This window comes from Alnus glutinosa, chromosome 10 (assembly GCF_958979055.1).
Source record: "Alnus glutinosa chromosome 10, dhAlnGlut1.1, whole genome shotgun sequence".
Taxonomy (NCBI): Eukaryota; Viridiplantae; Streptophyta; class Magnoliopsida; order Fagales; family Betulaceae; genus Alnus; species Alnus glutinosa.
The window spans coordinates 6,206,073-6,228,196 of record NC_084895.1 but is presented as its reverse complement, the minus strand read 5'-3'; the positions used below and the strand labels follow the sequence as shown (position 1 = coordinate 6,228,196).

The following is a 22,124-nucleotide window of genomic DNA, read 5'->3' as shown; positions in this document are numbered from 1 at the left end:
TTCAACCGATAGATACATCGAATGATTTGGTTGAAAGAGGATATCCATTGTGATTTGTTTGTCAAAACGGATACATTAGATGATTTGATTTCAATTGGGTATTCGTTGTGATTTGTTATTAAGTTGGATTCATTGAATAATTTAATATAGTTTTTACGGAACCTTGAACAATGAATATGTCTTAATTGTTTATTGGGTGTATAAATAAAATACAAGAATGTGTTATTTGATATGGTGAGGTGGATTCTAAAACCTTAGAGTTTTTTTTTATTGATTGTTTCTAATTTAGTTTTTATTTAGTTTACTATTTTACATTATAAAATTCCAAAATTCGGAATTAGGTTAAGATAAAATTAGTTTATATAAAAATTAATTTTTGCAACGCAATTCCCTATGGATTCGACCTTGCACTTGCACATACACTATATTGCAAACGATTCGTGCGCTTGCGAGTATTAAAATTTGCGCATCATAACCCATAGTCCCCCTAGCTGTGGTCATGGAAACTGCACTTTGATCCTTTGAACATAACTTGGCAAGACCAAAATCCAAAAATTTTGAATTGAAGTTCTGGTCTAGCAAAACATTGTGAGGTTTAATATCAAAATGGAGGATTCGTTGGTCGCATCCTTGGTGAAGATATTCGAATCCTTTTGCTACGCCAAAAGCAATATCTTGCAGCTTAACCTAATTAAGGATACGATTTTTGGCAGGCGTTGAAGATATAAACTTGTCTAGTGAATCATTTGGTAAAAACTCATAAACCAAAGCTCGTCTAAATCATTTGTCTAGTGATTTTTTATTAATTGATAAATTTATTAATTTATTTATTTTCATGTTGTAGTTATTGTACGAATACTTTATCGAGTGTTCATCTTCGGTAAGAACCGTTATCTTTTTTTATTTTGATTATCTTCTTCTTCTTTTTTTCTTATTCCTTTGTTTTTATAAACAGGTCTTTTCAACTTTAAAAGAAATGCCGAGTTTTAATTCTCTGTTTCCAAACACTAGTACTGATGCATGTTATTCTCTTGTTTGTCAAAACAGTTTTAAATCGACTACCAGCACCTCTATTACATCAACTAATGGTACGAGAATATGAGCGATTTGGCAACAAATTAGGTGAGGCTTCAATCTTAAAAATTTATTTGCAGGATAAATTCCCTATGGGCAATTTGGTAAATTTAGTATAGAATGAAACAATAACCACATAGATCGAAATGGAATATTGACTGTGCTCGATGATACGATGAAGCAACAGGTTTAATTATACTATTGCTTTTATTTCTCGTTAAGCATGGCCCTTTGTGACATTTGACTATGGTAAGAATCTTCTCTCCAATTTTATCAATTAATTCATTTTTTTTTTTTCAAATTTCTTCCAGCTCTTCCAATTTATTGACTGACGTACATGACAATTGACTATGGTAAGAATCTTCTCTCCTTTGATCTTCGTTAGTTGCAACCATTGGAAGGATTCATTATGTTAATGTAGTACAACTTATTGGTTTTTGTGTTGAAGGATCGAAACAGGCTCTTGTATATGAGTTCATGCCTAATGGTTCCCTAAATAAACACATATTTTTGTCAGAAGTATGCACGCTTCTAAGTTATGATAAAATGTATGATATAGCTCTAGGAGTGGCTCGTGGGATTGAATATTTACATTAAGGATGTGACATGCAAATTTTACATTTTGATATCAAGCCTCACAACATTCTTCTTGATGAAAATTTTACTCCCAAAGTTTCTGACTTTGGACTAGCAAAGTTATATCCAACAAATGACAGCATTGTTTCTTTGACTGCTGCAAGAGGGACATTAGGATACATGACTCCTGAGTTGTTCTACAAAAATATTGGAGGCGTCTCATACAAAGCTAATGTTTATAGTTTTGGAATGTTATTGATGGAAATGGCCGGTAGAAGAAAGAACGTAAATGCAGTTGCAGAACACTCAAGCCAACTATACTTCCCTACTTGGGTTTATGACCAATTGCAAAATGGAAACGACGTAGAAATATTGGAAGAAGCCACAGAAGAGGAAAAGACAATAGGGAAGAAGATGATCATTGTTGCATTATGGTGTATACAGATGAAGCCTAATGATCGCCCTTCAATGAACAAAGTTGTTCAAATGCTTAAAGGAGAAGTTGAATGCTTACAAATGCCTTCCAAGCCTTTCCTTTCGGCACTAGACGAAACCGTAATAGGTGGTGGAGAGAATTCGAATCAATCAAATGAATCAAGTCAATCATCTCAATTTTAAATGCAAATTTGTTTATGTATGAGTCTTTTTGATTTATTATATCCCTGTTTAAAAAGAAAATTAGTTTTCTCTTATATATTTGATAGCGCAAAGATGCTTAGTATTTCTATGTAACAAATAAGAGTTTGTTTAAATTAAGATAACTCTAGCTCCTTATTACATCAGCTTTTTTTTTTTTTTTTTTTTTAATGTCAATTCTATTTTCTGATACTTGACTAATGAATTTGAGTTTGAAATTTGAGAAGATATGTTGCTATTCTTCTTCATTGTCTACTAGTAATCCTCTGCTTTGTGGATTTGGCATATTGAATTGGACCAATCCTTAGTCGTTTGGAGATAATATTGTTGAGGGATCTCAATCCAAATTAAGATTTAATGTATTAGTGGAGGAGATTTGGTATATTGACACCCCATGACACAATTATTAATTTTTTTTAATTAAATAAAAAATCACAAAACCATATAAATGGGTTGGGTCTGACTTAATATTTTATTTTTTAAAAAAAAAAAATTAAAAAAATAAATAAATGTGTCAAAAATAATTATGTCTTTGGTGGCAAAATATCATTCTAACCACGTCCGGACAGCTTCCAACTAACACTCTATTTAGCTTTTTTAAGATTGTGTTTGTTCGATCCAAAATGAGTTTGCCCAAACAAAAATCAAATCTCTACGTGTCAACTAACGTGTGGGGTTTTGTGGGGACGAGACGTCGCATGACATCATTTATTGCAAATTAGATCAAACGAAAGTTGCTACTCTACGTGTCACTTGACCTGTGATGTTAGGTGAGACTCAATGTCATTTGATTGCATTTAATGCCAAAGTTGATCGAATGAAAATAAATTCGATCGAATGAAATGAACATTAATTGCACAAAAAGATTATATTTAAAGAACGTAAAAGAACGAAAAATAATATTTGTTCATAGTGAACCATAGAGGGTTTTGAACTTTTTCCTTGAGTGTTAAACCAAAAGATTGAGTGTTTGTGTGAGGATTTATTATACGGAGGACATTCAGGCAGGATTTTCGAAGAGTTTCTTCAAGGGTGAGCATTTTTAAGACATAACTCCTTATATAATATAGTTGTAGTAGTGATCAAATAAATGATATAGACAATGATGTTAATATGTTAGGACGGTTAACATGCTAGAATGAACAACTGGCTTAAAAAATGAATATCGACACTTGGCATTTGGCCTCTTTCAAACTACCATACTACGGGTACTTCATTGTAAGACACATGAGGCATGAAGCACATGTGCTAAATTTTTACATGAAACACTCAATTTAGACTAAAAAATACAAATAATAATAATAATAATATAAAGAGTTCTTTGAGTGTTGGTCGAGCCCCCCTTAGCTGTAACGACTCACCCCCAATGACACAATATTGTCCGCTTTTGGCTCCCCAAACCAGACTTCCCAGGAGGTCACCCATCCTGGGATTGCTCTCGCAGAAGCACGCTTAACTGCGGAGTTCTAATAGGTTCATAACCATCACGGCTTTAAAACGCGTTGTTGTCATAAAGGGTACATTTATACATATAAGCACATCCTCATTCTCAGGCGATGTGAGACGTCACATTAGCCATTTTTTACAGTGGCCAAATCACCTTATCAACCGGGCTTGGTCAACCACCCTATCAGCCTTTCTTTTGTCTTTTTGTCTTTTTTTTTTTCTTCTTATTTTTCTTATTTTATAATAATTTTAAGGGTAATTTAGGCATTTCATGTAAACAAAATTAGCATGTGTGCATTACACATGCCATTTCCCAACAATTTTTAGGTAAGAAACTAACAAATGATGCAACTTATAGTACTTAAGTGGTAGTTTGAGGAAATTAAGTATCACTTTTTTAAATTTAAGGATAATTTAGACATTTTAAATAAAAAGCTATCACCGACGAGTTCCGAGTTATTTTTCATTCAATTTAATGTTAGAAGAGCTGGCTAACAGAAGGTATAACTTGCAACAAAGTGGTGATTTGAGGGGCCTAATATTACTTTTTAAAGTTTAAAAGTGTATTTACAAAAAAGATGTCAATTTAAGGAAAATTAAGTGTAATTTCTCAATTTTCTTTGCTTTGAAGGATATTTTTATAATAAATGTATTTGCTTACCTAGTTGTTTCATCATGATTTATTAATGAAAGTCATAAATTCCAAATAAAAGAAAGAAAAAAAAAAAAAAAAAAAAAAAAAAAAAAAAAAAAAAAAAAAAAATTGATTTGGGCTCATGTAAGAAGGCTCGGTCCGATATAAAAATTTTTTTAGCTTTTGAGACAAAAATCTTCTACCTATTTTTATCTTTTAGCTCCTTGAGTTTATTGTAGTTACCAAATCCTTGTTAGATCTGATTTCAAATAAATTGCTTTAATTTTTTTCAAAAGATTAAAGCAAACCGTACAACAACAAAAATAAAAGTTCAATAGAAGCTGTAAGGAACAGTCGTGTATAGGGCAGCAGACCAATCACTAGCTATTAGAATTACAAAAGAGAGAATCAGGTGGTTTACAAGGTCTCTCAATCCACAAGTTTTCCTGATTCTTTTGAACTTCCTCGAGAGAAACCAATCTGATTGAGAATCTTGGGTCTATATTTAGTTAGCCTGGTTGGATTTGCAACTCTTGGGATTAAGGTAATAATAGTAAGTAAACATCCAGAAGCAAAGAAAGATTTGATTTCTTCCGGTATATCTTTCCCAATTATATGTGAAGTCTTTGTGAAAAACAAGGTGTTCTTACTGTCTCTGAGAGAAAACATTGAGTATCTAATGTACCGACCCTTTTTTTTTTTTTTTTTTTGACAAAACGTAAAACGAGTCCTCACAGTAGCACGACGATATGTCGCAAAGCCAACATAATAGAGTCTTATTATCTCTGAGAGAAAACATTGAGTATCTAATGTACCGACCCTTTTTTTTTTTTTTTGACAAAACGTAAAACGAGTCCTCACAGTAGCACGATGATATGTCGCAAAGCCAACATATGGCACATGCCCCATAACATGTACCTGATATAATTGAAACAATTTTGCATAATTTAAATCCCAACCGCAGCACACTCAAACACTTTAACTCAATTCAACACATTTCACTCTTGCATCAGTTTTTAATCATCATTGATATAATTGAACATAATCAAACTAATCAAATTACTAAAACATATATTTCATCATATAGTTGGTTCAGATTCATAAAACAATATAAATTTTACAAATCCATAATACATAAAAAAATATAATTTCTCAGTGAGTAGAATACTCACCTTGGCTGTATTGGACTCTTGACTCGAGCACTCATTTGGACTCTAGTCACTTGGACTCTCCATTGGAGAACCAATTAAAGCCTCAAATCCGGACACGATCCTACAAACATTGGTATCGTTAGATTACACTACCGAATCCCATACTCTATGACATCCTAACTACCCGCGTGCTCACACGTCGCATCACTCGCTTCTAAAGCTATCTAGATACCTTAAGCTATTATTAGATTAGTCACTAGTTATAAGTTTGTGTCTTATCTTATTTATTAACCAGAAGACGCATCTATTATTTCATTAGCTTATTTGTTATTGTTGTGTCACATTATTATTCATAATCTTTTTTATAGCTTGTTGCTTATTTACTAAGTTCACAATATATATATTTAACTCATATATATACATATATACCTTCAACGCTAAAACCTATTCCGATAATATACTAAAACACTTGGTGTACATGGATGGGTGAATTAGGTACTAAGTTGTCTTGTTATCATTATTAACTATTAAGTCCCCATTTAAGCTAACTAAGTATATTCGATCCCTATATATATACCTATTGACGTAAGATTATATTAGACATCACAAATCTATGTTCTTTTAACCTTAACCAATACTTTACTAGTTTCTAACCTTCCAAGTAATTTAGATTATAAGACCTGGACACACTAGTAATCACTTATCTTATTTCTCATTCTCACTTAGTACCAAGATGGGGACTTAATCAATAATTAGCAATTCATCCTCCTCTAAACATTCAAATGGATTATAATAAAGAATCTAACTTTAATTAATTCCACTTTATCCGACCTATACCCAAAATCTTCATAGATGGTCTCTTAATCAATCCAAGCTTCAAAACATACTTACAACACTAAAATAACTCACAGTAGAGAACCTACTAAATTCCAATAAATCCTTTGCACTCTCTTTTGCATAGTACCATTAACCCATTCTCTATTTCCACCTCATTTGCCATTTATACCAAAAGGATCTAACACATTAACTTCAACATCATAGTTCACTCCAAATCAACACCAAATTTGAATTCAACTACATACACACATCAAAGCCATAAAACCAACTCTAAGGGTACCAATTCGGTAATTCTCAACAAAGCCCTCAAAATCAATCTCCAACAACTCTAGGAGACCAATCCTAACTAATTTCAGCACCCATACACAAGCCATCTTCGAATAATACCCAACCATTTCCAAATGAAATTAACCGGAACCCATCCTCAACCAAGTTCCACCAACAAGACTCAATAAAACATCATCAAATCAACCATCAACAAAAATCCAGAATTTCATCAATAAACCCAACAATTTCCATCCTGAAACTAACACCCAAAAATCACCTAAACCGATAATCCATAACAAATTAACACAACTAATTCACTTAGCCTTCAATCCCCCAAATCAGCCCTCAAGATACTCTAAAACACCACTAAAAATCACATCTTCCCTTAATCGGTGAACATCAAAACAAAGAAACTAAACCAAGCTTCACAACCTACAAAATCCATAACTATTTTGGTTAAAACAAACACCCAACTGAAACTCCGAAAATCAACACGACCAAGACACTCATCCGGCCGTGAATCGAGTCCAAATAGCACAGAAAAATACCCAAAGTAAATCTATAATAACTCAGGAATGAAATCACAAGAAATTACAGAAAATCTACCGGAAATTCATCCAAGGAATGATCCTCTACCCGGACGCCGGAAATTGGCTCCTATTCGCTTCACCGGCGTCACCCACCGGAAATCACGCCCTCAGCTCCGCCGGCGTCGTCTAGTCCGGAAGGATCGGGTCTCTCTTACTCTCGGCGATGATCTCTCATGCTGGGTTTCACTCGGGTTGTGCGGGTGTGATGGAAGAGAGGAGAAATGAGGAAGGGAAGAGAGGAGAGGGAAAGTGGGGCTGGGCGACAGAACAGGGGAAAGAGAATGGAAGAAAAGAGAAGAGGGGGAGAGATCGTGCTGCAAGGGAAAAAGGGGAAAGAAAGAAAATGAAGAAAAGGAAGGAAAAGAAGAGGAATGTGGGGAGGGCTGGAACGTGGGGATTGAGGGGAGAAAAATATTTCCCCAAAGTAACCATTGAATTTGGATCCTCACCCTTTAGTGTAAAAAATGAGGGTATAGAATATGAAAAAACAATTAGAAGTTCATTTTTACACTAAATCGATTCTCTTCATTTGATACGGAGAGACTTTTTGTTCCACAGTAACCATAGCCATACACATGGCTATAGATAAGATATAGCCTTGCTCTTATTTTAATATTAGCCTTTAACCTTTCTAAATTGTATTTTTGCCCAATCTTATTTTATTTATTTTCTTAAATAATTATTACTCAATCTCATTTTATTCAATATCATTGCAACTTAACCTTACAATTATTATTCATTACAATAGGATTCATTATTGTAATTATTTATTTTAACTCAATTATTTACCTTAAACTCATTTTATTTTCATAATATAAATGTTGTCAGTTAAAATTTAACTATTGATCTCATCTACTTAATAAATATAATTTATTAATTGCTAAATTATCTATTTATTTTCTTCATCTTTACATCTAACCTCTTCATCACTCACCTTCTTGAGTCAGCCAGCCCTCCATTGATGTAACATCAAGCCTTTCTGAAATAGCAGAATTCAATCTTTCCTCATTCAGCTCAACAAAGTTAGAATTTACACCCAGAAGCTTTTTGGAAGAAGCTTACCATTTCATAGTTGACCTCTTCAGGGTCTTCCACCCTATTTCCATCTTTCTTAAACACACATCTGTGATTTTCTTTCTACTGTTTCTGCTCTTAACAGATTTGAACTATGCTTAGCCACCGCCCTCTATCCTTTATCTTATAGAAGCTTTCTTCAGCCCTGCGCATATCACAATGCATCTGTAACAACTCTTTTTCTTTCAACAAAAGCTCACCCTTTCCAGTATTCAGCTGAATTTGCTTCTGGATGCTCTCAAGTTTTTCTCTAGCCATGACAATTCTCCTTGATATCTGAGAGGCTGTTCTGGTTCAACTCAGTTCTGACTTCAGCAGCTTCAACTGGCTGGAAACTTTATCCATAGGAGTCCCTTTCACTGCTGTGATCCAAATTTTCACCACTAAAGGCAATACTTCATACTGCCCAAGCCAAAAAATATTTTAAAAAATTGAAAGGCATTTTCTGAATTGGAGGCTCAAGAAGGACCCTACTGGGGAGTGATCAGAAATGCCTTGAGGTAGAAGGACTCTAATCACCACTCTAATCATCCACGTTTCATTAACTAACACTCTGTCTAGCTTTCTTAAGATGGGATTCTCAGGCCTTCTGTTAGACCAAGTATAGAGCCAGCCCATAAAATTCAGATCTTCCGTCTTGGCAAGTCTGATGTAAATCGTCCATACAGTCTGTCCAATCAACAGATCCCCCTTTCCTCTCAGTCACATATGCATTTAGAATTATGTTTTTCCATTTTGTTAGGATTAGACAATTTGTTTCTCTATTTTACTCAACTTGGCAAGCTTCATCTTTTAGGGATATGTATTTAGAATAAATGATGGCATAATTAAATCATCGTGCTTAGTAGCTGAGTTGTCCAACATCTACTTACACTTGGGCATGGCATTCTTGCTATTATTTTTGTTAAGTTTCTGTGGGTTTTTGTCAGATGATTATCTTCAGTCACTGCAATCACTCCACAAGCATCATCAGCTACTGCTCTGGAGGTAAACAATTTTTGATCTATGTGATAGGGGGTTTTGCATATTAACTAGCTTACTTCTCTAATTTCTTTTGGTTTTTGAATTCGGGGAATCAGGTGGCAGACTGGATGCAAGTCCTAGTGATAGTGATACCATCCCGGATCCTGTAGTTGTTATCAACCAAGACTCTGATCCAAGTACAACTATTGTAGAGATAACTTTTGGGGATTGGCTTGGAGCTCTTCTCGATACTGTATGAAGCCAGTTACTTCCTCCTTTAGTTTATTGAGCATGAGAAATTTTTTGATTCTGTTTGATTTATTAGAATATGTTGGTTAGTGGACATTAAGCATCAGCAAATGGGTTGCAGATGAATGCACTTAAAAATCTTGAACTCAATGTTGTTAAGGCCAATGTGTTTTTGGATTCTTCTGGGAAGCACAACAAGTTTGCCATCACTAGAGCGTAAGTTATATTATGCCTTATATGTACGTATGAACTTCAGTCCTTGTATACATTATTGTCTACTCTACTCTTATACTGTCCTAACAGCTGCCAAATTTGCAATTGATGCCAGTGATTTTTTTTTTTCTCTTCTTTTTAATTTTCTGATCACTCAACTGAAAGTTCAGATCTCTGTTGTCCTTGAAAGAGACACTTTCTTATATGTTTTCTGGAGTGACCTTCCTTACAATTGTTGGTATTTGAGTCACAAATTTGACAATCCCTTGAACTAATGCAAACACCTAAAAACAAAACGAGAATTGGTGTTGGTGACATTTGTTCTTGGATAAGAAAACAGCTAGTTGTTTCTGATACGTTGGAAATCTTAGATTCCTAGATAACTCTGAAAACCTTAAAAATTTGACATGTGACTCATTACTCCTTGTAGTTAGTTCTTTTTACCACTGTTTTAGCTTCCTAGATAACTCTGCGTGTGCTTGTGCCTTTGTACACACTGTTAATACGCATGCACAATTGAGCATGAAAATGTGCACTTGGCACTGATTTTGATGATGCCATAGTTTTCAGTTTGCCATAGTGACCACTGCCTTTGCCCTATCATACTCATGGTAGAAATGTTCTTATTCAAGAAGTGACTAATAGATCTGCTGCGACTGGAAGTGGAAGCACCCTATCGCCCCTCCCCCCCACCCCCCAACTGGTCCGTTGCTAGAAAAATAAATATAGCTAAAATAAAGAAGAAACTGCATGAGTAAAATAATTTTTTGCACTTCTTTTTATGCTCCCTTTTTATAACATAATGCAGTGGCTTGAGACTTCTTAAGTAGTATTATGTCAAATTCCCAAAATGCTGATTTACTATCATATTGAGTTGCTTGTGTCATGTAATGATATTGTTTTCACTAATTAAGGTGTGGAACATGGTGGAAGTAAGATAGTATTGTCCAATTGGCTTTGTTTTCATATCTTATGAGGGATATATTGTGTCAATGCATCCTGATAGATTTATGGGTGCATAAAATTAGGGCTGGCAATTTTGACACGACCCGACAACCCGACACGAACACGACACGAAATTAACGAATTTGGGTTTACTTTAAACGGGTTTGGGTCATAAACGGGTCTATGACCCGTTTAACTTAGTTTGGCGGGTCGGGTGGCGGGTCACCCACGGGTGACCCGCCAGACACGATTAACCACAATTTTTTTTTTTTTTTTTTGGAAAATTCGATTCAGGCTAAATGGGCTTATAAATTATAAGTAATAAGTTATACTGTTATATTGTTATAGGCTTATAGCTTATTAGTAATTTAGTTATTAAAAAAAAATAAAGTAATTTAGTTATTTAAATTATATTATTTTAGTAATTCTGATTCTGATTGTCTGATTTAGTGATTTTATCATTTTATGTTTAACTTTTAAGCTTTAATCACAAAACAAATGTTCAAAAATCACAAAACAGTGAAAAGAGTCAGAAAACAAAAGTTCAAAAAACAAATTTCATAAGACAACTAAAAGGTAAAGGCGTAAAGCTATCAAATTGAAAAGTGAAAAGTGAAAACCCTACCTTTTCCACAATTCCAAACTTCCACGGTCTTCCACAGTTCCACTTCCACGGTTCCACTGCCCTTCAGCGAATCAGCACTTCAGCCCCTTCTCTTCTTCTTTCATCTAATCACTAAATCACCTAATCATCAGTTCAGGCTGTTCAGCCCCTCTCTGACTCTCTCCAAGAGTCCAACAAATTTCCAAGTCCAAGCAAGTTAAGCAACGTCTCTCCACTGGCTGACAAAATCCATCACGGTAAGAGTCCAAAATTTGTTCAAATTTCAAACAAATTTCAGATTTTCCTCAAATCTATCACCGGCAACTCTAAGATTTTCTCTGTGGTTTCAGAACATGACTTTTGTGGGTTGTGGGTTTCGGTCCTTCGGAGCAAGATTTTTATTTGTGACTCTTTGAGTCTTTGCTATGGCCTATGGGGTTGTGGACCGTCGACGCCCTCTCTCTTAGTCTCTCTAGTCTCTGATCTCCAGCTCTCCGCTCATTGCCAACTGCCGACGGCCAACGCTTGACGCTTGTTAGTTGTTGCTGACTACCAACACTCTCCCCATCTCTCTGCCGCTCTCTCTCTCTCTTTTCCGCCAATGTCGCATCCCGTACCGCCGGTATGTCATTGTTAATAGTTAATTTACATTTTTAGAGCATTTTGATTTGTTTCGGGAAATGGATTGTCATCTCAGATTCTCAGCAGTGTTCTTACTTGTTAGTGTGAAACTGTGAATATAACCATATAGGCCCCCTCACTGCCTTTTCCAAATACAAGGGGATCTCTTTTTCTTTTCTTTTCTTTTCTTTTTTTCTTCTCTTCTTCGGAGTTCAAAAAGGCAAAATTGCTTGTATTAACTGATTAGGAGTCAAGTACTTCAATTGTAAGGAAAAAAAACATGTCGCAAAATGGAACAAAAAAAATTAAGATATTATGATCAAATTTACACTTCCTCCTAGATAGATTATATGCGTTGATTGGAAATTATATGATTATTTCATTTCATGTTAGAGGTTATGTGGTTAATAGTTAGTAGTGAAATAAAAATGATAAACTGATTTTGCTTGGATTAACTGATTTTGCTACCGAAGCATTGTCGTTGCTGAGAATTTAAAATAGTTGTTCCAATGAACAGAGAACCTGTTCCCATGTGATAAATATTTTTTATAAATGGGACCAATTAAGAACAAGTGAACAACACTATGATTGAAAAGACCCAATGACAAATAATTTGAAATAAATGACAAATATTTTCATAATGCTTGTGAATCTGTGATGATTTTTATTTTAGTTTTAATTGTGATTGATAATTTGGACAGAAATTAAATGTTTGTGAATCTGTGATGATTTTTATTTTAGTTTCAATTGTGATTGATAGTTTCAATCTAAAAACCGCTTATGAATGCTTGTTGTCACTTGTCACTAAAAGACTAATTAAAATAGAGTTAGTACACATTTAACAGGCAGGAATTCAGGGGATAGGGCACCAAGTTTAAAGATGTGGATAATGACTGCTGAATTTGATACAGTTTGCAAATGGTTTTGCAAGTTGTAGAATCAGAATAATTAATCGAGGACTGATTGATAGAAAGAATGGATTGTTTAATTACAATTTGGTTACAAGTATAAAGTTTCTTTTTTAATCCAATTAAGTTTAGCTTCATACAGAATCTTAAACTTTATTGAGCCAAATGAATTTTACTTTGCAAAATCTGCTGCTCCCCAAAAGGAAACAAGGTGAAGTAAAAGATATTCTATTAAAAAAGTATTCACAAGAAAAAAAAATAAAAAAATGATTGAGATCATAGTTCTGCAATCAATGTGCTTGTAACATATAAGCGATTCTAAAAATCTGAATTTGGGTTAGCACTCTAGTTTAAGTTGGTTATGACAAGTACAAATTTTAAAAAGTAGGCTCTTTATAAGTTATTTTTGTTTCAACTTGAAAGGAACCTTTTTTTTTTGGAAATGATTGTTACTGTTGAAGTGAGTGCCTACATTTGAATATCTTCTTTCTATTGCTATACTGAGTTTGGGATTCTTGTTTCCATTGTCTTGTAAATTGTAATTAAGTACATCTTGTTTTTCACTTCTCCCCCCTTTATTTTAACTGCCTATATGTTAATCTCAGTTTGGTTAAAAGGGTTCTTTTTTTTTTCTTTTTTCTTCATTCTAATTGACTAATGATATATTGATATGTCATATGTGTGTAGGTGATTAATGAAGATTCGGTTATATTCGATGACAATGTGGTTGAAATAGATGCAAGGGAGGATCCTTCGATTCCTTCTATTCATACAAATCCGATACCGACAAAAAATGTCCCGAAGAAGCGTAGGAAGACCTCAACTGTTTGGACACATTTTGATGAAGTTCCTTCTACAGATCCAAATGACACAAGAATATGGGCAAAATGCAAGTTCTGTGACCATAAGTATATAGCTAACAGTTCACATGGAACTGGAAATCTACAGAAGCATATGAAGGTTTGTGGAGGGAAAACTGATCATGATATTCAGCAGATGCTCCTATCTAGAGATCAAGGAACTCTGTCTGTAAGTGGCTCAAAATTTTGTCCTAAAAAATATAGAGAATTGTTGGTTGGTACAATTATAAAGCATGACTTGCCTTTCTCATATGTTGAATATGATGGTGTAAGAGAAGTGCATAGATACTTGCGTAGTGATGTACCATTAATTTGTAGAAATACTGCCAAGGCTGATTTGATTAAGATGCATATGTTGGAGAAACAAAAGGTTAAGTCTTTGTTAAATGTTTGTCAAGGGAGGATTAGTTTGACATCAGATTTATGGACTTCTTTGACAACCGATGGGTATATTTGCCTCACTGCACATTTTATTGACAAGAATTGGGCATTATCTAAAAGGGTGTTAAACTTTTCATTTATGCCCCCACCACATAATGGTGTATCTTTGGCTGAAAAGATATGTAGTTTGCTAGAAGAGTGGGGGATTGATAAAAAGGTTTTTTCTATAACATTAGATAATGCTTCTGCAAATGATTTGTGTGTTGTGAATCTCAAACCCAAATTAAACATGAAGAAAGCCCTTCCTTGTGATGGTGAGTTGTTTCATATGCGTTGTTGTGCCCATATTCTTAACTTGATTGTGCAAGATGGATTGAAAGAGATTACTGGTGCTATCCAAAAGATTCGAGATAGTGTTAAGTATTTTAGAGGATCACAAATGAGAAAACAAAGTTTTCTTCAAGCTGTCAATCAAATGTCATTGGATAGTAATAAGGGATTAAAACAAGATGTGCCAACTAGATGGAATTCGACATATCTTATGCTTGAGAGTGCAATTCATTATAGGCGTGCTTTTGCTTATTTGGAGATGATTGACAAAAATTATATGTTTTGTCCTAATGCACTTGAGTGGGAAAAAGTGATTGATATTAGTAGTTTCTTGGGATGTTTTTATCGTGCTACATGTGTTTTTTCTGGTACCAAATATCCCACAGCCAATCTATATTTTCCCGTGGTAGCATTGATTTATGTGAATTTGAAGCAAGAGCTTGTGAGTGAAAATGGATATAAGAGATTAATGGCAGGTCAAATGATCTCTAAATTTGAGAAATATTGGTCAGAATTCAGTTTAGTGTTGGCCATTGCAGTTGTTTTAGATCCTCGTTACAAGCTGCGCCTTGTAAAGTATTACTATACTAAGATTTATGGAGCTGAATCTCAAGAGTATGAGAATGTGACTAAAATGTTGACCAAACTTTTTATGGAGTATAGTGTGGCTAGTGCTCCTGCAACTTCAAGCTCCACGGTTGTTCAACCTCAAGAAGGCTCAGATTGGGAAAAGGTAAATAATATCACAAGTTTCTTACTTTCTTAGCTTGTTAGTAAGTAGTAACTTAGTATATATACTCATAATCACTTATTAATTTTATGTTTATGTTATCACTTTTTATGTAGGATTTTCTAGCATTTGATGGAGTCGATCCTGATGCACAAAAGACTCAATTGGAACTTTATTTGGATGAACCCAAGCATTTGGATAAGAGTACGACATTTGACATCCTTTCATTTTGGAAAGGAAATGAATTTCGTTATCCTGAAGTAGCTGCCATGGCTCGTGATGTTTTGAGTATTCCTATTTCTACTGTTGCTTCAGAATCCACTTTTAGTATTGGTGGACGTGTGATTGATCAGTATAGGAGTTCACTCAAGCCTGATATTGTTGAGGCATTGGTTTGCACTAGAGATTGGTTATATGGAGAGCAAGGTAATGTTAGTTATTTGCCTATTTAATTTCTTCATTTACTTGTATTTTTTTTTATCTTACTTTAATGACATTAATTTCTTTTATCTTTTGATATAGAACAAACTTCAATGAGTGTGGATAACGAAGAAGAGGATGTGTTGACATTGGATAGTAGCAGTTCTTGTGAGATCTCATGTTCTTTCTTTTGTTCTTATGTTATTGTTTGTGTTTTAGCATTTGAGGTAGAATGACCAAACTTTTTCACATCCCAATGTAATTATTTTGTTTTTTTTCCTTTAGGTATTGGAGTTGAATGACAAAGATGGACATGACAAACTAACTTGCGTTGGACCCAATCTGATGGACAATGAGCATATTCATTCAAGGGATCAAGACTCAAGAGTGGACAATTATGATGTGGTTTTTTGTATTTGAGAATTTTTTGCCATAGAAAGGGCTTTATGTTATTACTTATTAGAACTCTTTCTATCCTCCAAATTTTGAACTATCGGAGAAGTTCTCTATTGCCAAAAGATTAATTGTTAAATGTTAATGCTACTTTAGAAATTATTGATAGTTCTTTGCTTCAATGGGGTTAAAGTTGCTGTGTGCTTCATCCTCTCCAATATTGAATTCATTGCAGAATCACTTGCTTAGTGATCCCTTCAAACTCTTAGAATATTTCATTTTTGTATTTCCCTTTTTGCCAAGGTTGTCAGCATCACTTAATTGTTTGAAAGGTTATTTCTTTCATCATTAGAAGTGTTTGTATAGTCAACCAAAGCCAACATTTGTATACTGTTCAGGTTCCTATTCGCTTCAATTGCTGTAAACAAAGCCAACATTTGCAGGAGTTGCATTTAGAAACTAAGGTTTTGACTATAGTAGTAGTGGTCAAAATAAGTTGGTTCCAATGAAGCAATCTTTACTTATATGAATGATGCTTTGCATGCTAATTGAAATTTGGTTCTTTAATTTCTTTGTATTTGCTGGACATTAGTTTGATTTGATCTCCAAATATGATGTCTAGAGCTGAAAACTTGGTTGGCTCAAATGCGGATGTAACTAGTGAAGGAACCTCTTCATCTGAACCGGTGAAGTTGGAATACCTGCAACGTATCTTGAGTAATATTGGGCCTGCAGGTATGAATCTGTCTCCTTAAATTAAAGAATGCCTTTATATTTTATTTGTTTTTGTGCTCTAAACTCTCACGCTTTGTTATGTGATGATACATATTGCAGATAATGCTGGATATCCAGAGGAAGCTGATGATTTGATTTGTCATTTTTATATATCAATTTCTGATATCAGCTAGAGTGTAAAGAAGTCTGTCAATCAATAGTAATGCATGCTATTAAATATGCAACCTTTTGAAGCTGTACATCCCCGAGTTGTTCCCATCTAGGAGATTTCCCAGGACTAGTAATCCCATTTTCTTTAGTGATTTATTGTTATTTGCTTCTCATTTTTTTCCTTCTTTTGTATTCCCTATATTGCTAAGTTTTTAGTACATTATAACTGCAATGCTTGTAATAATGCCTTTTTATCTGTTACCTTTAAATGGGAAATCGAACATTCTTTTTACTTAAGGCTTCTCCCTAACTATATTTGTGGTTGCAGCCTCTCTATATATGTGCCATGTTCTATGGTACATAGAGTTTCATGTTCTGTAGACTATTACCAAGCCAAATATAGGGTTTGAATATAACATATCCACATAATCATCTTTAGAACATTAATCCTGCCATATGAAATGTGCAGATTTTGAAAAATCTGAAGAATGCTTTCTGGCCATTTCAACATGATCGTACCAGGAGTTTGTTCTTATGGGTAGCACATGCAACTATGGATAAACCAAATATTGCTGAGGAAAGGTATTCAAGTTTTCAATTCAATTGCAATGCAATCTGTACTTAACAAATAAGGTGTCCATATCAGATTCATATCATAATTTTTCCTTTCATAACAAATAAGGTGTTCATACCAGTTTTTGTTAGTGGTGTTCAGTGGCTTCATTTTCTTTTCTTTTTTTGGTTAAAAATCTTTCCTGCGTTTTACGACACTATGAATTACCGTCTACAGAAACAAGACTATAAGATGGATCTTAGAAAGTATCGGAAGGCTTTACGCTATCTGGATATCTGCTGGGAGAAAGAAGGAATTGATGAAGGTGAGCTATCACTTTTCTCATAGAGTTTATTTATGCACTGAGGATGATCTGAAAAATTTAACAATTACACATGCCTCAATTTTGATTGCATGCTTTATTTCTTCTGACTGCAGAGAAGTGTTCATGTTTGAGAAAGACAAAGTCACAGATTTTCACTAACAGTTCTGTAAGTCATATTTTCACTATATGATTGTTGATAATGACAATTGATCTATTGACTTGTTAAAGTGAAGAGGGTACTAGAATTTGGCTGTGGTAATGATTGGTCAAATAAAAATATCTATTAATGCTAAGTAAACCTGGGCCAATTTTGTCATGAACTCCAGATTTTTTGTAGCAATGATATTATAATTACGGAGAAGCTACATTGATTTTGCTAATGCTTAAGCCTTAATGTTTCAAACTTGAGTTTCTAGTAGGTTGTTTGATTTATCGTTTTTGGCAGTTCTTTGATGGACATTGCATAGGGCCATAGGGGGTCTCTTTTGCCTTTCTTGATACTTGTGTTAGAATTTGAGGTCTTTAGACTGATTTGTGCATACTGCATAATGTAGACATCAGGTAAATATCCTTTCTTTGCACCTCTTCTCTTTCTGTAATTCCTCTACCTTTGCATATAGAGCAAGTAATTGCTTAATATGATGAACCTTATCATACTGCTTGCATAATTTTTTACTTGTTGGGCACCAAATTGATTGAGAAGTGTTTTAATGAATCAGTGCCACACAACATTAAAAATCCAGAATTCCTAAATTGTAGAAGAAATTGTGATTCCTGAATGAAAAAAGATGTTACAGATTTAACAAAAGCAGTCAGATTGCCAACACTTTGCATCTGCAAACTCTCTGAGATGAAGGCTTCATCTTGTATGTTAGATGGAGCCTGTCCCTTCAAAGCCACATATTCTGCTATATGTTCCATGTGCTTTCAATAGCTTGTTGTTGCACTGGAAATCATCTGTACAAATTTTTAGATAATGGCTCCCTTTACTTTATTTTGCTTTATCAATTGGTGAACATATGAACTTGTGATGAGGATAACCCCTCATTATTCTTACCAACATATATGAATAGCTTTGATTTCTTGTTCCTTGTTCTGCAAAATTGGGACTTATAATCTCAATAGTAACATGTATATTTGAACAAGTTCATGTTGTTATGTAATCTATTTTGTAATGATGAGATTTCTGTTGCTTGATTATAAATTCCCCCCTCCCGTCCAAGTGATGAAGCTGTGAGAATATATACGTGATGTTACTTCACATCATTCTGCAGCTTTTGTTTTCCTTTTGCCTAATGTAGCAGATAATGGATGCCCATGTAAATTATGTAATAGAGTCCTCAGATAGATTCTTATAAGAAGTAGTTCTTCAGAATATAAAACTTTGGATAAACACAACTTTTAAGAATAGGATCTACAAACAGAGTAGTTTCCTAGATAGCTTTTACCATATTGTAAAGGCATCAAGAAAATAGAAATGCCAGGGAGTGCATATAGTTTTAGAGTCAGGATGAGCTAAACGGGTTAAACGGGTCGTGTGGACCCGTTATGATAAACGGGTCGTGCCGGGTCGTGCCGACCCGATACGACCCGTTATGCTAAACGGGTTTCACGGGTCGTGTCGGGTGACCCGTGAAATAGCCGTGTCGTGTCGTGTCTGGAGCCCCGACCCGTTAACATAAACGGGTCGTGTCTGGGTCTAGCCTAAACGGGTCGCGGGTCTTAACGGGTCGTAAACGGGTCGTGTCGGGTACCCGTTTTGCCAGCCCTACATAAAATACGTGTCGATTGTTGAAGTCCCACACTTTTGTCCCAATTTAGATATGCCGTGTTGTTATTCCTCAGGTTGATGTGGATGTAGCAACTCATGTAAACGTCTATAGTGATGGCCCTGGCCAGAGGTAATGCATGTATAAGTTTTGTTTACTCATGTGATTAACTCCTGCAACCCAACAACAGTTGCTCCTATAGCAATTGTTGAGGCTGCAGCTCCACACCCACATTAGCAATTATCTGCTACGCATGAATCATGTCATATTGACATGAGAATCCAGCTGGCAAAAAATAAAATTTCCTGTTGCCTCTGCCTCCTCTGCCCCTACCACAATGTTATTTGTGCAGTTTACTACTTGTGGAGACAGCTGATCGCCCTGGATTATTGGTGGATCTCGTGAAGAACATCACCGACATCAATGTTTCAGTTAAATCAGGAGAATTTGACACAGAGGTAATAATTTTTCACTCACTGTCTGCCGGTTTTTGTTTTTATTTTTTCTTTTCTTTTCCTCTATTGTATGCTGAGAATACTAACATATTCTCTACATTTTGTTTTTGGGACATAGGGTTTGTTAGCTAAGGCAAAGTTTCATGTTAGTTACAGGGATAAAGCCATAAGCAAGCCTCTCCAACAGGTAATCCAGCATTCTGGCAATGCTAAAACATTAGAATTGTTTTCAAAATTATCAGGTGAATTTTAAAAAACTAATTAAGGACATAGTTTGTATGCTACTATACTTGTCTTTCCAAACCTAAAGGATAAATCTGATCCTCTCGTGTCCTTTCCCTCCTAAATTCACAATGATAATATCAAATTGTGTTGTACTGAGCTTGCACCCTGCAGCTCTTTTGTTGCAATACTGATGTAGAATTTACTCTATCTAATTTGGCAGGTTTTTGCTAATAGCTTGCAATATTTTTTGAGGCGCCCAACAACGTAGGAGGCGAGTTTTTGATTCGTTTAGAAAACCAAATCCTGGACGATATATTCAAGGGATTTTGGCATTGTCAATTAACAACCTTAGGGGAACTGTAGGATGTTGTCATTTCCACATTTTAAGGGATATACATACATAATAGTGAGAAAAAAAAAAAAAAAAAAAAAAAAAAAAAAACCAACAAATCTAAATTTGGTAATTTGCAGCTAAAATAGAGATGAAAAATAATAACACTTTGTTATAGTGATAGCATTATAATAACCCTTTTGTGCTTTTATGCATTTGCTGATTATGTCTCCCAAAAGAAAAAAGGAAGATTAGTATTTGTAAATCTCAAATGCCGTGGCTTTCTGAACTTTTAAATTGGGTAAGAGTAACTTGATTTCAATTCTTCTTCACCTTACAAAACTGCCCAAGCAATGAAAGTCAATGAATGTGCATGGCCAACTTTGGCTTTTCTTCTCAAACAAAAATCAAATAAATCCACTTTATGGACCGTCTCTTGCCAAATCTATCGAATTAGGCATGCTTATAATATGCGCCCAATTGTTGCATCCCTTTGTTTCAATAACTTCCAATTTTCAAACTATACTAATGCTCCGTTTGTTTCGACGTAAAATGGTTTCCGTCGTAAAATGGTTTCAGGGAAGTCATTTTTCTGGAAAATATTTTTCGCCGAAAGCATTTTTCGGTATTTGGCGCGTACAGAAAATTACAAATATTTTTTATATTTTCATTCAAACATATTAACCTATAAAAATTAATTTTTATTCAAAACATATAAATATTAATATAAAATAATATAAAAATCATCGATAACGAGATTCCGTCACTGACCGACAAGATTCTGACCATTTTTACTTGATTTCGGTTAATATAGTCAGAATTCAAGATAATGGCCGGAATCCGGACAGTTTTGTCGGAATCTGGGATGGCCGGATTCCGGCCATCATCTGGCCAGATCCGGCCGGCATCTGGCCGGAATCCGGCCTCTCTGGCCAGAGCCGGCTGGGATCCGGCCAGAGCAGGCCGGCTCTCTGGCCAGACCGGCCGGATCCCGGCGATCTGGCCAGACCGACCGGATCCCGGCCAGATCCGGCCGGTCTGGCTAGAGAGTCGGCCGGCTCTGGCCGGATCCCGGCCGGCCTTGGCCAGTTCCCGGCCGGCTCTGGCCAGAGAGGCCGGCCGGATCCCGGGGATCTGGCCAGACCGACCGGATTCCGGCCATCTGGCTAGATCCGGCCAGATCTCCGGAATCTGGCCGGTCTGGCCAGATCCGGCCAGATCGCTGGAATCCGGCCGGTCTGCCCAGATCCGGCCAGTTTGGTTGCCGGAATTTGGGCTGACCGGATTCCGGCAAAGGTGGCCGGATTCCGTCGCCAGATTCCGACGACATTATTCTGATGTTGTCGAAATTCGATACGGGCAAAATTTCGATGGTGGTCGGCTGCTTAAACGTGAAGGTCGACTGCGTTGTTTGAAATAAATCGACCGCGTCAGACATCTTCGGAAAATGATTTACGCTTTTAAAAAGCGTAAATCATTTTCCGAAATTTACTAAGCATTTTTTGTCAAACAGAAATCATTTTCCGGTTGACTATTATTTTCGCCCCTACCAAACACTGGAAAATACCGAAATCATTTTACGCCGAAACAAACGGAGCATAAAAAATACCCTATTTTACTTCAATGAAATGAAGGGTACGCTATAATTTTCATTTCAATTTGGTTTATTTTTGTGTAAT

The 22,124-nt window shown here is 35.3% G+C and overlaps 1 protein-coding gene, 1 long non-coding RNA gene and 1 pseudogene across 2 annotated transcripts; 2 read left to right on the top strand and 1 right to left on the bottom strand.

Moving 5' to 3' along the window:
* The window catches only part of LOC133878958 (ACT domain-containing protein ACR11-like), a 63,805-nt pseudogene extending 43,423 nt beyond the window's left edge, over positions 1 to 20,382 (top strand).
* LOC133880717 (rust resistance kinase Lr10-like) lies at positions 1,619 to 2,445 on the top strand. Its single transcript, XM_062319717.1, has one exon. The coding sequence runs from the start codon at positions 1,681 to 1,683 to the stop codon at positions 2,266 to 2,268; it is 588 nt and encodes a 195-aa protein (XP_062175701.1). The 5' UTR covers positions 1,619 to 1,680; the 3' UTR covers positions 2,269 to 2,445.
* On the bottom strand, positions 5,344 to 7,778 carry LOC133880728 (uncharacterized). The gene is made up of 2 exons (XR_009902385.1): positions 7,228 to 7,778; positions 5,344 to 5,638 (listed from the first exon to the last, which is right to left on the bottom strand). It is a non-coding gene; the product is annotated as an uncharacterized LOC133880728 (long non-coding RNA).
* Positions 20,383 to 22,124: the final 1,742 nt, after the last annotated feature.